This window comes from Phalangium opilio, unplaced genomic scaffold, assembly GCF_054372755.1.
Source record: "Phalangium opilio isolate 3A_F unplaced genomic scaffold, DU_Popi_V2 ptg000003l_1, whole genome shotgun sequence".
Taxonomy (NCBI): domain Eukaryota; kingdom Metazoa; phylum Arthropoda; class Arachnida; order Opiliones; family Phalangiidae; genus Phalangium; species Phalangium opilio.
In genome coordinates, this window is record NW_028324145.1 from 1,734,891 (window position 1) to 1,758,235 (window position 23,345).

The 23,345-nt window shown below is 37.1% G+C and overlaps 1 protein-coding gene across 2 annotated transcripts in view; it reads right to left on the bottom strand.

Moving 5' to 3' along the window:
* Window positions 1-23,345, bottom strand: part of LOC149717051 (uncharacterized) — a 64,010-nt gene that overhangs the window by 11,799 nt on the left and 28,866 nt on the right. For both annotated transcript variants that reach the window (XM_089834757.1, XM_089834756.1), the window contains exons 4-5: window positions 4,626-4,692; window positions 4,398-4,568 (exon numbers count right to left, since the gene is read on the bottom strand). In XM_089834757.1, the coding sequence (XP_089690883.1) occupies window positions 4,398-4,568; window positions 4,626-4,692 (238 nt within the window). The remainder of the gene's footprint in view (window positions 1-4,397; window positions 4,569-4,625; window positions 4,693-23,345) is intronic.

Consider the following 23,345-nt stretch of genomic DNA (forward strand, 5'->3'; position numbering starts at 1 on the left):
ACTATCAATATCTATATATTTTTGAAAACGTAATTTTAGGTTCTATCTGATTTAAAAAAATGAAAGCTTTTCATTAGTAGTCAAAAGATTGATTCTATCCCTTTAACTTTCCTAGTTACAATGGATGTTACTACTTAATATTTTAGTAAGTGTTGTTCGGATTGGTTCCATGAATTAAGTCATCTTATAGCTAAACCAGAATTGGCCTTGATTCGTGTCCTCTTTGAGGAGGTCTTAATATAGCCGAAAATTAAATACACATTTGAATGATATAGATCAGGTCCTTAAATAAAATTAATGAGGATATACAGTAAAGGCTAAACGTAACCATTTCGCACGCGTGTCAATTCTAACACGGTTTAATAAGGCTTACGGCAGAAAAAATCGTACACCCTTAATCTACTGAACTGTTAAAAATAATGCATCCCAGTAGCACTCCTATTGGTGTTTAAAAGCACCCTTCCAGAAGATGTCAATACGCACCTTTGAAAATGGTGCGAAATAATACCTTCTCTGAAGGTGCTTTTGAAGTCCTGTTAGGTGTTAAAAATCACTTTGAATAGAGGTGTATATTAATTTCAGAAAATGTGTTTATAAACCCTTTAAAAAAAGGTCTTTTTGAGACTAATTTGGTGTTTTAAATTCCGTTGACGATGGTGCTTTTTAATTCCTGTTAGGTGTTAAACATCACCCTTAATAGAGGTGTATAATTATACCAGAAAAGTGTCTATAGACTCTGTAAAAGGTGTTTTTTGAAATAAATTTCCCTACCCATCCTCGACTACTTTGTATGTTTTGATGGGAGTGGCTTATAATTTCAAAACTCGCGCTCTTCATCTATCGGCCTTTTTTGGCCTTTAAATATATATACTGCATAAGGCAAGTAAATTTACTACACAACTTATAAATGTACTACAGTAAATATTTTAGTACAAAGAAAGAAAAACCAGGCATACCATATATACTCTTAACTTTAAAACTTAATTTCACTAAATCGGAGTTATATCGCATTGTTGTCCACTTCGCTTTTTTTACCACTGGCGCAATTTCGAGGATGGTACCAGAAGCTAAAGCTATGATCCGACGTTCGTAGTACATAAATCCGTTTTTGATTTAACATATTTTCATATAATATTCTGCAATAAGAAAATGTTATGGTTTTGTAAGAGATCATTTCATCCTACTCGCTTTATGTTAACTTTGATATGCGTATAGTGTTTCTATTCAGATGCAATCTTCATTACTCGTTCTATATAAACTTTCACTTGTGTCGTTCCGAAGAAGGAAGATTATGTTAAATAATTAAATATAACTGATATTGATATTTTTAAATCGTCAGTATTTTGCCTTAGTTCTAGTAAGTCGTTTTAAGAAACGTTATTCTTAAAATGATTGTTGACGTTTGACTTCTAGCGTACACCGTTTCCACAATTTTTGAAAATTTAGGGTATATATGGCGATAGTTTCACGAGTGATTGGAATAAGTGCGATTGCGTGAACCTTTGGTGGAAGCCCTGCCATTGGGCACACACAGACACATCCAGTGTAACACCTCTCTGTGACGTCATCGTCACTCGGAGAGGTAAAAACCTGTGTCAAGGGGAAGTTCAAAAGATTTTTTATGAATTCCTCTAATTCCAAGACATTCAAGCTTATTGAACTCCTCGAGAATTATTGCCAATGATTGAAATATCAAAATAAGTATAAATACCTTAAAATATTTGGTATAAGGTATTCCATGGAAAAGTAAAATTGGGAATATTTTAAGCCGATTTCCTCGGGTTGCCGGGAGCTGCCAATTCCAAATTTCTTCGTCTAGGATGTTTGAAACACGTGGCGGCCAGATCACCGCCACAAATATTCTTATTTTTAAAATTTATCGAAATCACCACCTTTAAGTCACGTAACCTGGCACTTATTTGCATTGCAAACCAAATTAATTACCGTATATCATGCTCTTTCCTGCTTGCCCTATTCCCCTAAATGAGCAATACAATTTAGATTTTCTCACAAGAAAATAATAACTACTAATTAAATTTCGTGTAAATTCCCCCCTTCAAGAGGTTTATCCCATGGTTTGCCTTGCGGTTAGGGTTAGCACTTTAAAATTTTCCATATTGCCTTGAGTTCATGTGGTCTGATGAAAATGGTGTAATCAACTCTACACACTGAGAAACTAATGTCAAATAAACAATAGTTTTCACCGTGTTTTTGATTGTTTAATGCTGTTATCTAGAAAAACCTCTAACAAGCCTTAATACATACAGGTAGTCGCTGTTTTTTGAAATTACATTTCCTTAATTTTAAATATACAGCAGAACAATGTTTTTTTTATGTTAACGACTGTGGAAAAAACAGCTAGTTTTTATTTCTCAAACGGAAGTGCAGGATATGTTATTATTAATAGAACGTTGCTGTTTTCCGGGGAAAAAGTATGCTGCCGTGAAGAATACAGTAGTGTAAAATTAAAAACACAGATAGTTACACTATTAAGTATAAATTTAACGTATATTTTACTGTATAATCCACCGTAAATTAAAGTTTTGCATACTATAATTTGAACTTTACTTTAGTTTACGCTATTGCCATTACCATAGTGTTTATTTTACAGCATTTTTATTCTGTGTGTAGTTTAAGTTTCAGTATTTGTTGAATTATAGGTTCGTACTTGCATCTATTTGAGCTCTAAACCATAGTAAATGAAGAATCACGTGAAACGTTACATCGGAGAACTTCAATTGCACATTTGAGAGTCAAATTGTACTTCTCAACTAAGTAAGACTTTCCATCCATTGTTCACGTTTGTAATTTTCAAATTTATCGCCCTTACAACTTTGCACTTATCAAATTGATAAGAGACTCGATTTGAACTGATAAGAGAATCTACCACGTTGACAAAGTCCTAACATAGTATTCCCCACCTTCCTCTACAAATTCCTCTACCGACCATGTGGTCAAAGAAAATATGGCGCCAAGTGGACAATGAACACCTTTGGATTTTTCCTCGCCGACCACTTCGCGGAAATTCGTTACGGCGCTCTCGTTTCTTAAACCTAACTTTCTCACCAACCGTTTACTTCTTCACGTATTCCCCCATCCATATCATGACATTTCCGCGCCACTCACAAAGTCAACACGGTGCCAAGGGGTCAATGCTTCCCTTGGGTTTTTCCCTACCTCAAAATCTGACACCAAGTTTGAGGACGCCATCTTGGTGTCAGGCGTCAACTGTGCATCACTGCCGTCCAAGTCTCATTCTGATACTAATATGTCATTTGAAATAGATTATATTACGCCACCTATGTAGGGTAATGTGAACTGTGGGTGAAATATTTCTTGAAAATTCGCTGGAAATTCGAAATACTAATTTACGACGAAACTCATGAGGTCACACCAAAACCAGCCAGCCTTCGCAAAGCGAAGAACGTGCATATGGGAAATATTTTTCGGAAGTGCGAGGCCTTTTCTTGTTTTGTGGCTATAAATCTCTGTTTCACTACGATATTTCAATAACATATTTTGATATTAATTAAAATATACTACATTTATTTACAGCTTAAACGCTAATTCTAGTACTGCAAGGTAAATAAGGAAGTAGAGACGGATGTCATTCCTTTCATTGATCGTTTCTCTTTTTGCAGTGAACCGGAATGTTCAAACTAAAGGCATGAGATAAATTAAAATCTGTGCCTTGTTTTTCGTGCCTACTGTGAAGAGATTTTAACTGTTCAGTGGGAGCCGAAAGTTAAATACACATTCAAAGAATATTTTTAGATATCATGATCGCGACTGTTCAAGGTCGAATCGTAATCAGGTTATAACTTTGAATCTTCCATTCTTGTTATAAACATTCTTATTTAGTGCTTTTAGAAGAAAATCAGATTTGGTTTCGTGAAGCCAGGCTCGTAAACTAAGAATTTCTCTCAGCTATAGCGAGAGGATATGTTTACACGCCAAACTACTTATGAAAATAGCTTTGAATAATTGTTGAATATTTAATTAACTTTAATTTCAGCACTTTCTCGTCGATTAAAAGCAATAATTAACATATATAAGAGGTATAATTTTCGTTACTCAATTTGTGTGTCATAACCTTTGACTTTCTGAGTTTCAATTAAAAACAGCTATGGATTCTATGTGACAAGACGCGTGCAATTTATATCCATTAGAGGCATTATTCCATTACGTCAGTATCGGGGTTTTAACTATTTCCTGTATAATTAACACCCCAGTAACGGTGTCATTTTTCATTGCAAAATAATTTCGTGAAGTCAAGTAGTCAACCTCTCTCGGAAGACCTATTTTGTTACTCTAGTACTAATAGAAACCAAATGGTAGTCAAATAGAAATGTCCATAAACTTTTGTCCGGGGCTGTACATGTATGTAGAGTACGTACTGTTAATTCCATTGAAAGAAACGACATTGAAGTCGTCAATGATAATTTTGGTGCCCCTGACAATATGATAGCTTCGGTGGTATCTAGTAAACCGCTTGAAACAAAGCCCTTCCAATTTTTAGTGGCAGCGATATCAGTTGGAACGAAAATCATGTCTATATTCTCCAAAGGCTTTTGAAAACAGAAATGTATTTTTGGGCAGGATATTGTGTAGTGCAAAATACTTACACTCTTCGGTTGATTACCCGTTACTGCCATTAAGGTGTCCTCGTAACTTGGATTCTCGATATTTACGCTACGTAAATGAATTAGAAATAAGTTTGCTGTTCTCAGATGTCAGAACATACGTTTCAGAAAATCCCCCTATAATCTTGGAGGAGGGAATTTTGATACTGGAGTGGAATAGCTGAGGAAAATCCGCGGCTGTTTAAAATCAGAGCATTGTGTAATTTGGTAATTTAGTTAGACTTGTACAAAGTATAATTAGGTTTTACATGGGCCTAAGTCAACTTGCGATTTTTGGCCCTAGATTACACAAATATATAAGATAAAAAAACATAATAAGTACATAATTAATAATAATAAATAAGAGAGTTAAAAAACTCAAATCCAATCATGCTTTCCATATTAGGCATCAAAAAGGCGTGGAAATATTTTAATAGCTTAGACACGTGTTCTTCTTGCTGTAACCAGTTCGCACTTAAAAAGATGGTACTATCGGTAAATTTTACGGCCATGCATGGTAAGAGTCCTCTCTTGTTAGAGCTGAGAGTAAGCCACTCCAGTATAAATATCTCTCCTAAAAGCTATAATCGCTTCTCAAGTTCTTTCACTATAATGTTAGGTTCTTAATAATGTTAGTTTATTTTCCAATCGGAAAACAATTTAAAATCTCACAGATAACTCAATAAAATCTCGTTACCCTTACCACGAGTCTAACTAATACTCTTTTCTATTTTACAGACATTTTTATGAAATAAAACGTTTTTAAAAGATACTAATTCTTATCTTTTTATATTCAACTAGATTAACGTATTCTCGAAACGTATCCTCCCAATGGGCTGAATTCCCAATGACACGCACTCCCATTCGATTGATATGCACTGCAAATACTTTCATATTTTTTCGCTAGTTTAATCTCAAATTCCCATTTATTCAAAATTAAAATTACAAATAAAAATACTCTGATATAAGCGAAAAATATATCTAAGACCCCAAAAACTGTACCCTCATGGTTAAAAAGAAAAAAAACCAGGTATACCTACGTCATGGGTTTTCAGCAAAATGTTTCCGTGGCTCAGGCCAAAATTTACCCTTTTTGTATGCACTAAGACCACCCCTAAGGTGGAAAAATTTGTAAACCAAAGCTAAAGAAACACCTTATCTCACACTTTCAATCACAAAAAAAACTGTACAAAACCACTGGTTTTCGAAAGAAGATCATGATTCTCGCTCCTGACTCGAAAGGGAAGGGTCATCGCCAAAAAAAAATAAAGAAAATTTAAAAAACTTAAAAGATCTTGAGGAAATAATGTCATTCCACCTAAACTAAAAAGAGAAAATAGAAAGAACAAGACGGCCCAAGGGCTGGTAATAGTAGCCATATCGTACGAGTGAATCGCCCCTCTATACCCTACCCTAATGAGTGGATAACCCCTCTATACCTTACCCTAATGATTGAATAGCGCTATCTTTTTCAATGCTTAAATGATTTACCGTGCATAAAATCAGAGTGAATAGCCCCTCGATTCCCTACTCTAAACAGTGATTAAATTATAACCGTATAAATTTACTTATGCTGTAATTCTAATATTCCGGTGAATCGAAGAACAGATAATTTTTAGTGATAATCCCCTCGATGAGTTTACAACATAGACTTATGCCGATGCACACTTATCGCATCTTATAAATTTCTAACAAGGACTTATGCCCAGAAACGTTTGAAAGAGAAAGTTTAGTTATAGTGATTACGCATTTTAGTGATTATCCCCTCGAATTACCTTTAGCAATGCTAAAATGATCAAACGCCTAACGCTCATTTAACACTATGTTAGCTCTATCTAAACCCACATTTGAATTCACCGCCAAAACGTTCCAGTCAAACTGAACATAGATGACGATAGCTACCGAACGAGAACGAAACACTTGAGGAGCGCGGTAGGAAACGGGGAAAATCGTTATCTATTTAATTAGCACATACATAAAAAGAAAATGAATATAAACACCCCAAACATACAAATTCATAAGTATCCGACCCCACAGATAAAAATTCAAAAGTATCCGACCCCACAGATAAAAATTCAAAAGTATCCGACCCCACAGATAAAAATTCAAAAGTATCCGACCCCACAGATAAAAATCAAAAGTATCCGACCCCACAGATTAGGGACCGTCCATAAACTACGTCACGCGAAAAAAAGCATTTTCTGACCCCCCCCCGTTCCCCCAAATCACGCTTCGTTACGCTTTTCACAGACCCCTACCCTAAAAACCACGTCAAATTTCTTTAACCCCCCCCCCTCTGCACTATGATTTGTCTTAATTTACAAATTTAATTTGATTAATTTCTCAAGTGATATGCCGCTCTCGCAGAAATATTTTGCTCGGCTGAAAATTCAAAGTTCTCTTCCGTTTTAAGCTTTTTCCCTCTGATTGACCTTTAGAATTTTAATGTCTGAATGTGCTTTTTATAAACTTCAAAAAAGTTCCATAAAGCTTAGTTAAAGGGGCACACTTTTTAGGTTTCGACACTGTCACCGAAAACAGACTAATCGAGCTTGAGATTTAGAAAATTTGCCAAAGAAACTAAAACCATTTCAATCGGCAGGGGGATTTGATTCATCCTCAAAAATAATAGGGGCGAATAAACGGTATATAACCATTGAACAGAATTCCATTGGAACGAAATTCCATTGGAACGAAATTCCATTGGACCGAAATAAAAAATAAGTTGTTCTAATTGACCGAAGCTAGCCGGCTGTTCCCAATGGACCTAATTCCCATTGAGCAGACTTCCCATTCCTGTTGGACAGAAGTGTCGTTGGAGCGAATTTCCCATTGGCGCGATTTCGCATTTTATCGTATTCCCATTGAGCAGACTTCCCATTCCTGCTGGACAGAAGTCTCGTTGGAGCGAATTTCCCATTGGTGCGATTTCGCATTTTATAATGCTATATTTATTCAGGTCCTTGAAAAATAAACATGGGCCTTTTCCAAAATATTCTTATTTTCTAGGTTGGCCTAGGTTAGGTTAGCTCGGTTCGGTTCGGTTAGGTTCGGTTCGGTTCGGTTAGGTTCGGTTCGGTTCGGTTAGGTTAGGTTCGGTTCGGTTCGGTTAGGTTAGGTTAGGTTCCGTTAGGTTCGGTAAGGTTCCGTTAGGTTCGGTTAGGTTAGGTAAGGTTCCGTTCGGTTAGGTTAGGTAAGGTTCCGTTAGGTTCGGTTAGGTTCGGTTAGGTTAGGTAAGGTTCCGTTACGTTAGGTTAGGTTAGGTTAGGTTCGGTTATTAATCGGATATAGACGAATTCATTTATTCCGAATGGGATGCGTTCACATGGCCAATCTGTCGAATGGGATTTCCGACCGAATGGGATTTCTGTCGAATGGGATTTTCGGCCGAATGGGATTTCTGTCGAATTTGATTTTCGGCCGAATGGGATTCTATCGAATGGGCTTCCGCGTCATCGATCGAATGGGATTGCCGGTCGAATGGGATTCTGCCCAATGAAATTCTGCCCAACGGATTCTATCCAATGGGATATAAGCGAATAAACAGAGACATAAGAGAGTTTAAGCTGTTTATTTTAAATGCGCTATTTAAATTGGCTATGAAAAGGTGTAAATAGTGGAAAATTGGTTAAATTTTCTACTATTTAAGCGATGATGGAAAAACAATTTTTGTAAATTATTGTAACGGTGGACTATGTAATGTTGTCTTTCCCTCTTCTATAACATAAGAGAGCCAATCGGCCTCGTACTGACTTCGTAACAAAATCAATGCTAAATGTGACGTCACGCATAGAAGAACCCCTCCCTCCCCCTTGTCACGGACCGTCACAAATTTAGAAACCCCCTCCCCCAATAAGAGTGTGACGTAGTTTATGGACGGTCCCTTAAGAGGTACCCCACCCCACATCACCCCGACATTTTAGAGATAAAAATAAATGATAAAAAACTCGGGGTTTCTATCAAGTCTCTGTGGTTGAGTGATAGAATGTTTGTCTACTACGCCAGCGACCCGAGTTCGATTCCCGGGTCTGACCTGAAAAAATTTTAAATAAAATTAAATCTCTAACCGAGCCCATTAACCCCTATGGATGGGTTGTGGTAATATAAAGTTCCTTTTAAGCTAAAATCTGACGATAACGAAGCGACAACCCCGGCCACTACTACTACTACTACTACTACTACGACGGCTCGGGTCAAACTAAGAGCCTATCGTATATTACGATATGGCTAAAAATCAAGTAATCAGCTTTTTCAGTCGGGCGATCTACTAAAAATTAAAGTCTCTCCCAGAGTAAAATAAATAAAAAAAAATATAAAATCGGCGTTATAAAAAATCGGATTTTCACTAGCGAAATTAAAGATTGCAAAAATAAAAAAATGGGTATCTTCATGGTTCCGGAACCCGGGAGTAAAAACTGAACGGACGTTTAAAAAAAACATGGATAACGAATACCAAGACGCGGACGAACACAGTGAATAAAAGAAACTACGCGCTACGCGAACGACCGTACGCTCAAATACTACGTCGGCAATAAACACGTTAAAAACTTTAATTTCTGCGATTATCTTAGACGCGGATGACATCGAGGACCAATTTGCGATATTGGGCTTAAAAGAAAACAGTTAAAATTCCATAAACGACAAAAAGGTGTCAAAATCCGGAAAAACCTGACTTAAAAAAGGAAAATGATAAGGTGGAGGAATACAAAACCTCGATTCATCTCATGAAAACACAAGTTAAAAGAAAATTAAAACGGGCGGAAATCACTTTGGGGACCGTCCATAAACTATGTCACGCGAAAAAAAGCATTTTCTGACTCCCCCGTCCCCCCAACTCGCGCTTCGTCACGCTTTTCTCAGACCCCTACCCTAAAAACCACGTCACATTTCTTTAACTCCCCCCTCTGCACTATGATTTGTCTTAATTTACAAATTTAATTTGATTAATTTCTCAAGTGATATGCCGCTCTCGCAGAAATATTTTGCTCGGCTGAAAATTCAAAGTTCTCTTCCGTTTTAAGCTTTTTCCCTCTGATTGACCTTTAGAATTTTAATGTCTCGATGTGCTTTTTATAAGTTTCAAAATAGTTCCAACAATGGACACGAAGCCTCGTCAGCCAGCTCAACGGTCTCAAATCAAGAATTCGCCGCTAATCTACTTCAGTAGGTGGCCAGCGACTCCAGGCTGCCGCCGCTCATCATCAACAAATTCTCCGGCGATTTTACCGAATGGACCGGATTCTGGAGCCAGTTCTCAACCACCGTGGATAGCAAGGCAGGTATCTCAAAGGTACAAAAATTTTGCTATATTAAAGGTAAGTTCCACCCTGAGTAACATATGGTTTCAAATGAATAGTACTAGGACAAAAAGTGAAATTACCAAATTATTTTTTGTAATTATTATTTGTAATTAAGATATATGCATTTTTATTATTTGAAATGAGCGCCTCCATTTCCCCTGCACTGATGCTTCCCTGTAAAGATTTTCCGGTCAGTTCGCTGATAGGCTGATGTTTTAAACGAATGAAATTGTTGCTGGCGCTGAGTGCAGACGCTTTTCTATTAGGCAGTCGCGTCTCGCCAATTATTGCTTTCATAATGCCAGTTTGTATAATTAAAGGGTGTAAAAACTACGCTTCCAGGTGGGGAATTAGTTTTTTCCGAGTTCCTGATCCTACAAAATATTCAGTACTTGCAAAAAAATGGCTTATAGCTGCGAAAGATCACGTTAGGGAACATTATTTTGGGCCCAAAACAGATAAGCCTTTGCCGTCCACCAGTCGGGGTAAAGAAAAGTTTGATCATTTTCGTGTTTGTGAAAATCATTTTACAAAAGACTGTATCACTGTCGATGGAAAAAATAAACGGTCTCTGAAATTTGGTTCCTTTCCAACATTAAATCTCCCCGAAACGAGTGAGTGTTCCTCTGAAGCGACGGATATTCCCAGTGAAGACCAAACTGTATCAGAAGAAATATTAGATCATCCACGTCCACCAGTTAATACAGTTTCGGTTGAAGTTAGTGCTATAACAATCTCAAGGTCAGTTGAGGTACAGACCAATAGTAATTTGGCGGATGATGCTGCTAAAGTTAGCGTTGGAACAGATACATGTACTGAAGAGAGTATCCGGACAGAAATGGATAACTTACGTATAGAAGCAGTCACTCTTGTTAAAAAAGACCACACTTACGCAGCGTCATCGCTTCACTTGTTAAGCCCAATGCGTATTGAAGCAGGTACAGTGGAGTTAACTTCCACTCCCAAGATAAATTTAGGAGTGCAAAAAAAACTTCTGTCACCATGTCTGAGCTTGATTTCTGAGGAGTCCGACAACTTTGAGGAAGAAAATTGTGATTCAGCGAATGCCTCATTGTACGAGCCTAGTTTTGACAATACTACCACTTCCCTCTTGGAATCAGAAACTAGTCAATCGAAAGAAAGCTTAGTACAAGATAGAAAATACATAGTTTTCGAAAGTCAACTTGACCAACTGCTTTGTCGAGTACGTTGCCATGAAAATAACTGTACAAGCCCAATAGATGTTTCTGAATCGTTGAAGAGTGAAAATGAAGGTACTCAAGTAACTATTAAATTAATGTGTACAAGTGGACATACCAGTATTTGGAAATCACAGCCCTTATTGGGGAAAATGCCCGCAGGAAATTTACTTTTAGCTTCTAGCATTTTACTTTCTGGGACAACGTTTCACAGAGTCGATTCTATTTTTAAATATATGGGATTGATGGGTATTGGAAAATCCACCTATTATGATATTCAGCGTAATTTCGTAGTTCCGGAAATAAAAGCAGCTTGGAGAAGAGAAGAAAATAAAGTAATAGCGGAGTTCAAACAGTGCCCAGAAAAAATAGTTTCTACTGATGGCCGTTACGATTCTCCGGGGCATAACTCAAAATATTGCACAGTAACTTTAATGGACCAAAGCACAAACAAATGCATTCATTTCGAATTAGTTAACAGAGCGGAAGTTAATTATAAATCAACTAACATGGAATTGGAAGGCCTAAAAAGATGTTTGGCGAATATGGATGAGCGTGGGGTAAAAATTAATCAACTGACTAGTGATCGCCATGTCCAAATTCGAAAATTTCTTAGAGAAAACTACGAAGAAATAGATCATCAGTTCGACGTGTGGCATCTTTCTAAAAGTCTTCGAAACAAAATTAAATTAGCTGCTCGTAAGAAAAAAAACCATGACTTAGATGCGTGGGTTAAATCTTTGAGCCGACATATGTGGTATTGCTCGGAAATGTGTAACGGCGATGTTGATGTCTTAATAGACATGTGGAAATCTGTATGCTTTCATGTCACCAATGTACACGTCTTTCCCAGCCTCCCCCATTTTCAATCTTGTATCCATGACAAGTTATCCCACGAAGCTGAAAGAAAGAAAAAGTGGCTTACACCAGACACAGATCCTCATGATGCGCTTGTAAATATAGTCCACAATGCTAATCTTTTAAAAGATTTGAAGCAAGTGAATGCATTCTCGCATACTTCATCTTTGGAATCGTATCACAGTTTAATGGTGAAATATTGCCCTAAACGGCAAGAGTTTGACAGTGAGGTGATGGAAGCTAGAACGATGCTGACGGCGCTGGATCACAACTTCAACGTTAGCCGAAAATTTTTTTTTGAGAAAGAGGACTCGGGTCAGAATCAAAACAAAGAGGAATTTGAATATGTTTTCTCAAAAGCTACTGGTGAATGGCATGCCAGGCCCTTGAAAGAACCGAAGTCCTACGATTTCATTTACGATATTCTTGAAAATATTGTTAAAAGAAAACTAATGGATGAAGATGATATTCCTCTTGTAGATTTAGCAAAAATTCATAAAGGAAAAAGAAACACGGCTCCAATTCCTTGCCCTGATAAAGGTGAATTGGTCAGAACTGCTAAAAAACGCCGATTATTTTAGAAAAATTTACTATATTCTATAAACTCTTGAATCATTGCCTTTTATATTTCTAAAATGTATATCTGTATAATTAAACAACTATGAGCAAGATTTGAAAGTGAAACTAGTGAATGTGCTTGTTAAACTAATCATTGTTAACCATTAAATATTTTTAAAGTAAAATAAAAAGAAAGATGGTGCTTGCTTTTTGAATTTATAGTTTTTTGAATTTAAAAGCCCCATCAACCGTCAAATGTAATATTCTATTTAGTATGAAAGTAAATAGTAATAAATTAATGCGTTGTAAACCAACTAGGTTGGTTTTAAACACGGGCAATCGTAATCGAGATTTCAAACTCTTCCCTTTAAATAGTTTTTCCTTCAAAAAGCGATATCTAACGTGGACTCTCGTCAAATCTGAGATACCACATTTTAAATTTATTTCACCCTGCCCACGCATAGTATTAGAGAAGGCAATACTTGATTTATCAGCAGAGTTTCCAAAATGTTAATTACCAACGCGTAAATAATATTCAATTTAAATTAAATTCTAAGTTTTATTAAAAGTCCGCTACTTCATGGAGAAATATATTTATTTTATTTAAAGTTTAAAATCAGGAGCTTTAAATAAAATAAATATATTTCTCCATGAAGTAGCGGACTTTTAATAAAACTTAGAATTTAATTAGTGATAAACCATGGATCAGAATTTTAACATCTACGAATATTCAATTTAGAGGTAAGTTCCCCCTGGGTCACATATGGGCTTTAATCAAGGGCAGTATCATATAAATCAATATTCCATTAGTTGTTTTAATAAAATAAAAACGTTTAGTTTAATTATAACTACCAGTTTTCAACTTACAATTTTAATATTACTACCCTACGTATATTCAGTATCACAGTAGTCGCTGTTTTTAATTAGTTGGCCCTACTTTCATATATCACATTTAGTATTTTTGACTATTGATATCACTTGAAGCTATTTTTCAAATTATTTTGAGTTTACTTGTTTATAAACGTTATGGTAATTAATGACTAAAAATTTTTGTTTTGAGGAACGTTTAGGGTAAAGACAAAAATATTTCCCTTTGAGAAAGAACTAAAAACATGTCAGTTGCGCCGAAAATCTTCAACTCCTGGTTTATAACTCATATAATCTTTGACGTTTAATTCTGGAAAATGTTTCCTGATGTTGAGAATGACGCAAACGGGCAACGCTTTTCTTACATTTCTGCCAAGTTTATTGTAAACAAAATGCGTACAGCTGCGATACGCGCGGTACGCGACAATTTGGTCTCGCCGCTATGGTCTTGCCGATTTGGTCTCGCTGTTTTGGTCTCGCCGTTTTGGTCTCGGGACAAATGGGTCTCGGGACAAATGGGTCTCGGGACAATTGGGTCTCGGGACAAATGGGTCTCGGGACAAATGGGTCTCGGGACAATTGGGTCTCGGGACAAATGGGTCTCGGGACAAATGGGTCTCGGGACAATTGGGTCTCGGGACTATTGGGTCTCGGGACTATTGGGTCTCGGGACTATTGGGTCTCGGGACAAATGGGTCTCGGGACAAATGGGTCTCGGGACAAATGGGTCTCGGGACAATTGGGTCTCGGGACAATTGGGTCTCGGCACAATTGGGTCTCGGGACAAATGGGTCTCGGGACCTAACCCAACTCAACCTTGTTTGAAGGTAAGAAGATTATTTTATGAGTATTAAAAGCCCGCCTCTTACAACGAACCATTTATTAGCAATAATAGAAATATTTTGGAAGGTGTCAGACAATTAATAGGAGAATATTTTGGAAAAGGTGGCAGCTAATTAATTGGAGAATATTTTGGAAAAGGTGGCAGCTAATTAATTGGAGAATGTTTTGGAAAAGGTGGCAGCTAACTATTAAGAGAACATTTTGGAAAAGGTGGCAGCTAACTATTAGGAGAACATTTTGGAAAAGGTGGCAACTAATTAGTAGGAGAATGTTTTGGAAAAGGTGTCAGATAATTAATAGGAGAATGTTTTGGAAAAGGTGTCAGATAATTAATAGGAGAATATTTTGGAAATGGTGGCAGCCAATTAATTATAGAATATTTTGGAAAAGGTGGCAGCTAACTATTAGGGGAATATTTTGGAAAAGGTGGCAGCTAATTAATAGGAGAATATTTTGGAAAAGGTGGCAGCTAATTGGTAGGAGAATGTTTTGGAAATGGTGGCAACGAATTATTGGAACCATTGTTTTGGAAATGGTGGCAACGAATTATTGGAACCATTGTTTTGGAAAAGGTAGCAACGAATTATTTGGACCATTGCTTTGGAAAAGGTAGCATCGAATTATTTGGACCATTGCTTTGGAAAAGGAGGTAACTAATTAGGTAACCAAATAATCACGAGACCAAATAATCACGATACCAAATAGTCCCGAGACCAAATAATCACGATACCAAATAGTCCCGAGACCAAATAATCACGATACCAAATAGTCCCGAGACCAAATAATCACGATACCAAATAGTCCCGAGACCAAATAATCACGATACCAAATAGTCCCGAGACCAAATAATCACGATACCAAATAGTCCCGAGACCAAATAATCACGATACCAAATAGTCCCGAGACCAAATAATCACGATACCAAATAGTCCCGAGACCAAATAATCACGATACCAAATAGTCCCGAGACCAAAGAGTCCCGAGACCAAAGAGTCCCGAGACCAAATAGTACCGAGACCAAAGAGTCCCGAGACCAAAGAGTCCCGAGACCAAATAGTACCGAGACCAAAGAGTCCCGAGACCAAATAGTACCGAGACCAAATCGGTGAGACCAATTAGTCCCGCGACCAAATCGGCAAGACCAATTGGTCCCGCGACCAAATCGGCAAGACCAAAATGGCGAGACCAATTCGGCGAGACCAAATTTTCCTGTTCCGGATACGCGGTATATCGATAAGTACGATTAGCTATAACCGCTGGTGGACGAGGAAGCCTTCGAGAATGTAAATAACTTTTATAAAATGTTTCTAAGACCCTTTTTCGCGTACACATGGCCTGATAATCGTAATCTTCAGTTATACATTTCAATGGTTGGTCAGTATTTGTATTCAACAATAAAGCAAATTGATCAATCTGCTGGCAGCAAATGAAGCCAGCCCTGATATCTTTTTGATTTAGGTAGGTCTTCAATATTACTGTTTTTTCCTCATGGGAACCAAGGCCTAACCAGCCAGGAACACAGTTTTCACAAGAGCAATTTTCTATCATTTGTTCTATGTTTACGTCGTATAAAATTTCCTCACTCTGGTTTTGAAGAGCATTTTCTCGTTCTTGTAACTCCTCTTCAGTATATTCTGGCTCAACGTCATATGGGTTAATTCGCGGCATTATAAAATTAGGTTTTTCTGTCAAAAATTGCCTGAAATTAGTAACCCTAAATTCATGTCTATGGAGAAAGAGCAGACGAGTGAATTCAACCAATACCAGCCACACATTTTCTCAGCCAATCACTATGTTGGCCAGGGTAAGAAGTAAAGTTTGGCAGGAAAGCCAACACGCAGGGTAGTAATATTCAAATTATAAGGTGAAAAGTTGGTAATTATAATTAAACTAGACGTTTTTTATTAAAATAACTAATTGAATATTGAATTATACTATAGTGCCCTTGATTAAAGCCCATATGTTACCCAGGGTGGAACTTACCTTTAAGTCTTATCTAGTAGGCGAAGCCCTACAAACCATTAAAAGGTTAAACCCTTCGGAAAAGAACTATCATTCGGCTGTAGTATTATTACGTAATAGATATGGCAAGGAAGATGTAATCTCGAATATCCATATGCATAAATTAAATAAATTAAAACGATTTGCGTGCATGCGAAATTAATTAATGTTAGAAGTTTAGGAGCTCTAGGCTATGATACAATGGAAAATGGAGCATTTTTATGCCCAAAATTAATTGGGTGTTCACCCCGAGATATAAGATTAGAATACATTAAATAACGCGGCAGCTCCGCTGAATGGGACCTACACGCTTTAACTGATTTCTTAAAAGGGGAAGTAGAGAGTAGGGAAACGTGTGACCAATTTGGTGATATGCATAGTCAAAGTAATTATCAAAAAGGTGAAAATAGTGCGGAAGAAAGATTTAAATGTAAACCCCCACGACATGAGTTCAATCGTCGCATTGACCAAAATCGCCAAATTGTCCAAAACCGTCGTTTTGAAAACAAAAACCAATTTCGAAATTCCTCCGGTGAGAACGCGTAACGTTTTCTATATTTTCTGCCACGTGCCATCCTACTACCAACTGCGCTAATTTCACGCTGGACCAAAAGAAAAGGATGATAACAGAAGATAATAGTTGTTATATATGCACGCGATTCGGGCACCAAATGATTGAATGTCCCTCACACTATAATAGCTGCCGAATTTTCGGGGGAAAGCGAAAGAAAACTATCAAGAAAAATTAAAAAACAGAAGCAGATAAGATAGAAGTTACGGTAAACTCAGGAAAGTGCGAAAAAGGAAAAGATGGTCTTACCCCAAACGGCGCATGTGCTAACAAAAATCCCTCAAACCCAAACCGGAACCGTGGTCAGGTGTTTGATGGATCAAGGTAGTCAAGCCAGCTTTGTCACTGAAGACATCGCTAAAAACTTAAACCTGCCGGTAGTTGGCGAATTTACCGTGGAAATTAACAACTTTGGCAGTCAAGAGCCCACTGCGGCCACGAGAAATATCGTTAAGCTAACCTTGGAAAACGCTTACAAAACTGGCAACGCTGTGGAAATTCTTGCCTTGGAAGTACCCTACATCTGTGAAGCCTTCCAGTTATCCAGATGCAAAAATATGAAAGAACAAATGAGAATCAAGAATCTACAACTCGCGGATCAATCTGACTTAGCGATATCACCCGATAATTCTATAGGTATTCTAATTGGAGAAGACACCTATTGGGAGTTTGTAACCGGTAAAATTGAAAGATTTTCAAAATCATTGGTTGCCGTGCAAACCACGTTTGGTTGGGCTATTGGAGGTCCCGCGAACATGGGAAATCTAGCAGTAGTAAGCTACGCTGTCAGAGTTATGAATGTCAGCATGGATTTATAATAGAAGCTTACGCTTCCTGGATATTTGACTCACCTTAAAACGCGCACAACATTTATTCCTCGTCTGAAATAGTACCAGCCTGGCACGCGCGTTTGTGACGTAGAATTTGAGGCAATTTCAGAGGGGGGTTGAAGTTTTTCACGTGATCGAGTTCTAATTTTGAATAACGCCGAATGAAAATAGTTTACCTCAATTTCTACGTCATCAGCCCCCCCCCCAGTCCCCACCCGGGCGAATTTTTATGACATAAATGTGTTTAAAATCAAAATGCCTTGCTGAAGGCTACAGTGAAATATCCATGAAGCGTAAGCTTCTATTATAAATCCAAGATGTCAGCATAACCGAAAAGGAAATATCAAAAAGAATGGAATCATTTTTTCGTTGGATATAATGGGAGTCAAAGAAAATGAAGAAATAGATTCCACTGGGACGGAAATCTTCGAAAATTTCCAAAAAGAAATATAGTTTGAAGATCACCGATACCAGGTTAATTTCTCCTGGATCACTAGTAAAAGCAGCTTTCCGGATAACCTAAGCATGGCGACCAAAAGAATGGAGTACCTTGTCAAAAAGTTCAACGGAGACCCCCAGTTTTACGAAAAATACAAAGAGGTCGTGGAAAACCAGCTTAACTTGCGAATTGTCGAAGACGTAGATAAACCCGAAGATAAACCACTGGGAACGTATTACCTCCCGCACCAGGGTGTAACGAGGCCAGGTAGCACGACCACCAAGTTTAGAGTCGTGATGGACGGTTCCTCCCATATCCAAGGAGCTCCCTCTCTAAACGATTGCTTGCATAGCGGCCCTAATCTGAATCCAGATTTATTACTCTTAATTCTCAAGTTTCGTGGCCATAGAATTGCTGTCACTGGAGATATAGAAAAGGCCTTTCTCCAGGTCGGTTTTGCTAAAGAAGATCGCAATTCCGTTCGTTTCCTATGGACAAAAGAAGAGGATGGCGGAAAAGTAAATGAAAAGAAGTTCAGGGTTCTACGAATGACTCGGGTTCCCTTTGGAATCACTTCCAGTCCTTTTCTTTTGGCTGCGACTATAAAAACTCACGTACAAAATTATGTCGAAAAATATCCCGACACGTGTGAAGATCTGAGCCAGGATCTATATGTAGACGACCTAATTAGTGGTAAAGATGACGTACAAGGCGCTTGGAACCTAGTTAAGCAGTCATCAGAAATTCTTAAAGAAGCAAACATGACACTAAGAAAATGGAATACAATTAGCGAAGACCTAAGAAAAATTTGGAAAAAAGAAAAGGAAGACGCTAATTCCACCGTAAAATTCGAGGACAGTTTAGAACCCAAAACACAAAAAATATTAGTATCCTCCAAAATATGGAAACCCTTTGTGCAAAATCGCATTGTGGACATTCAAAAATTGATTAGACCAGAAAGTTGGAGTTTTTGTCCAGGAAAACAAAACCCCGCAGACCTACATACTAGGGGGTCAACTCCACGGGAATTGACGGAAAACAATGTGTGGTTCGAGGGACCATCTTGGTTTTCACTAAGACCATTAAACACAGATGACTGGAATGGAGATAGGGCGGTGGTTCCTTGTGGGAAGCGTCTCTTTAGCGCCACGCCGCGACCAATATTGAAACTATTTCCAGGCGCGTGAAATAGCAGACGACATTAGGCCCGTTAAAGCTCGAAAGTCTATGTTAGGTTAGAACGTAACCTAAGTTAGAGAAAGTGTTTAGTTGAATTTAAGTTACTTTCAATTATCTTTTTTATTTTAATAGGTATAAGAATTACTATACAAGCCTTAATCCATAGTTCACTTTTAGAAAGTTGATATTTGGGGTTTGGTATTGTGTAGCAAGTAATGCCTTTCATATGGGATTTATCAGAATAACGTTGATCATTTTTACAAACTTCGAAAACGCACCTTTTGCTTGGCATCTTAATTACCCAAACTAATCCTTTAAATTTCATATAAGAAAACGAACATAAAAGGCGAAAAAGCGGAGAGGAAAAACCTAACCATGCCTAGACCATACAATCATACAGATTCAACAGAGCAGACGACATAATAAAGGTCACAAAGATGCCTCGAAATGTTTCGGGAGTCTCCCGCTAGGGGCTACGATACGCGCTGAAATTTCAAGATAGGGGTTTTAGCTTATCATTCTAGTCCATCTGTGTTTAATGGTCTTAGGTTTTCAAAAGAAAAATCTGAATGGCCCACTGTACCATTTCCAGAAGTAAATTACCAAGAAGTAGATGAGGAAAGAAGGAAAGTGGTTCTTGCTGTGAAAATTGAAGAACCTGGTGGAATTCAACGAGTCGTAGACTTAAATAAATACAGGAATCTCAACAAAGCGCTGAGAATAATAGCCTGCTTATACCGCGTGGCTAAGAAAGCTAAATATAAAAAAATGATTACGGGCCCAATTACAACCGAAGAATTACTCAACGCCGAAAATAAATTGATAAAAGACGTCCAAAAAGAAAGCTATTTTAACGAAATTAACGCACTAAAAGGATAACGAGACATTCCGAAAACATCTCCCATTCTAACACTTAAACCAATGCTAAATCAAGATGGTATTTTGTGCGTTGGCGGCCGACTAGAAGAGTCGGACTTCAGTTTTGAATCAAAGCATCCAATTATTTTAAATAAAAACCAAGAGCTTTCCCGAAAATTAATGCAAAGATGTCACGAGGAAGTTCTTCAAATGTTCTGGTATTCAAGCTACCGCTTCACAAGCAAGAGAAAAATACTGGGAGATTGGCGGACGTCAATTAGCTAGAACTATAGTCAGAAATTGCACCAAATGCAAAAGGTACGCGGCTAAGCCAGCCACTGCCCCTACTGGACTACTACCAATCGGAACCTTTCACTGCTGTCGGAGTAGACTTCGCCGGCCCACTTCTAGTAAAAATGGGGAATACCACAGAGAAGGCATATATATCTGCCTGTACACCTGCGCTAAAACAAGAGCGTTACACTTGGAATTAGTTCCATCCCTAAGTACCTACGAATTCCTGATGGCATTGAGAAGAGCTATTTCTAGACGAGGTGTACCATCCATTATCTATTCTGATAATGTCAATACCTTTAAACGCGCAAAATCAGATTTAAAATTTTCCACCACTATTCTAACGAAGGTGAATTAAGGGGGAAGTCTAGCGATTTGAAGTACGCAGATAAGCCACTATAGATATAAATATAGATGGCTCGAAAAATCGTCTCTTGATAAGGGCGGATTGGGGGAGGTGCGAAAAATATCATGTCTAAATAAACTTCATGGCGACAATCTAAGCTGCTAATGCAGGCGAAACTATTTCTATGGAAATAAAATAATGAAGGGTAAAACTGTCGAACCCTTCATAGAAAAAGCATTGAAGGTTAATCCCTAACAGGACAAAGAAGATGGGGGTGGGGGTTTGAGAAATATTTGGTATCTATCAAACCATATATGAAGAGCTACAAAATTCACCCACCTTCGAGAAAGGATACACAAGGTAAAAGCTCTATATACACAAGAATAGCCTATTCAGAAAAAAGTCTCTCCCTCCCCATTCAATGGAAGGACGGTGTAGAGAAAGATAATATGACGGTAAAATTTGGGGAGCATGGGGTTATACAAAGGCGTGGACGAATGATTGACAGGAAGGACTAGAACTCGGCCAGGGTTGAGATAAGTTTTATATCAAAAGCCAACTCATACATAGTGGTGCCATCTTTAGAAAACCTGAAAAGCTGGCTTCGGATTACAAATTTCGCATTTAATTTAAATATATTTAAGCTAGAGTCACCAAAGCAAATCATTCGCTACAAAACCTCGGTACGGACTGCTGACAATTGGAATTTTGCAATTCGAGTGTTTAGAACTGGAGATTCCAGTTCAGGGAGTTCTTTATTTTAAATTAAAATTAACTAATAGTAATTATACTTAAAATATTTTCAAAACTATATCAATCGCTACAATGGTCATTAAATTTATTTTTAAAACAAACCGCGATGTTCTATCTTATTTAGTTATCTTGTATTTAGTTCAAGAAAATTTGCCTTTATTACTTCAAAACGCTAGACTTCCCCCTTAAGCTTGAGTAATCGCACCTTCAGCCTGCTAAAACCGTCGAGTCCAAACTGCTCTTATCAACTAAGTGAAAAAAGTGTAGGGTATTTTGTTCTGGTTCAACTACATTTCGTAGCAAAAACTTAATGATATTAAAATAAAAAACACTTTTAAGGTAAAAATTAGAATTAACCGATAATTTGTGTTATAATTAATTGATTTTGCTAAGGAGGGCAATAAGTCGCTTGAAGACTTGGTCCCTCCTTAAGAGTTAATGTAAAAAACTATGCTAAATAAACTTTGAAGCCTTGGTCAAAAAAATATTTTCAAAATTCGAAACTGATGCCGTCCTGACTGCCTAGGGACAGTAACAATTAAAGGAGATTAAGCTCGATTACGGATTACCGGTAATTAAGCTAGGTTACCGTTTACCGGAAATTATGCTAGATTACCGATTACAGGAAATTAATCTAGATTGCCGATAATAGAAATTAAACTATATTACGGATTACCGGTAATTAAGCTAGATTACGGATTACCAGTAATTAAGCTAGATTACCGATTATAGGTCATTAATCTAGGTATCCTATTACCAATAATTAGGTTAGATTACCGATTACAGGAAATTAAACTAGATTACCAATTAAAGGAAATTATACGAGATTACCGATCACGGGAAATTAAACTACATTACCGATTGCCAGTAATTAAACTACATTAGCGATTGCCAGTAATTAAACTAAATTACCGATCATAGAAAATTAAGGTAAATTACTGGTTAAAGGAAATTAGATTGCCGATTACCGGAAATTAAGCTATATTACCGATTACCAGTAATTAAACTAAATTACCGATCATAGGAAATTAAGGTAAATTACTGGTTAAAGGAAATTGAATTAGATTACCGATTAAAGGAAATTAAACTAGATTACTGATTAAAGGAAATTAAACTAGATTACCAATTAAAGGAAATTATACGAGATTACCGATCACGGGAAATTAAACTACATTACCCATCACGGGAAATTAAACTACATTACCGATTACCAGTAATTAAACTAAATTACCGATCATAGGAAATTAAGGTAAATTACTGGTTAAAGGAAATTGAATTAGATTACCGATTAAAGGAAATTAGATTGCCGATTACCGGATATTAAGCTATATTACCGATTACCAATAATTAAACTAAATTACCGATCATAGGAAATTAAGGTGAATTACTGGTTAAAGGAAATTGAAATTGATTACCGATTAAAGGAAATAAGATTGCCGATTACCGGAAATTAAGCTATATTACCGATTACCAATAATTAAACTAAATTACCGATCACAGGAAATTAAGGTAAATTACTGGTTAAAGGAAATTGAATTAGATTACTTCCGATTACCGGAAATTAAGCTATATTACCGATTACCAGTAATTAAACTAAATTACCGATCATAGGAAATTAAGGTAAATTTCTGGTTAAAGGAAATTGAACTAGATTACCGATTAAAGGAAAATAAACTAGATTACCGATTACCGGAAATTAATCTAGATTACCGATTACCGGTAATTAAACTAAAGTACCTATCAAAGGTAATTAAGATTAACCATCATAGAAAATTAATCTAAATTACCGATCAAAGGAAATTAAACTAGATTACCGATCAAATGTAA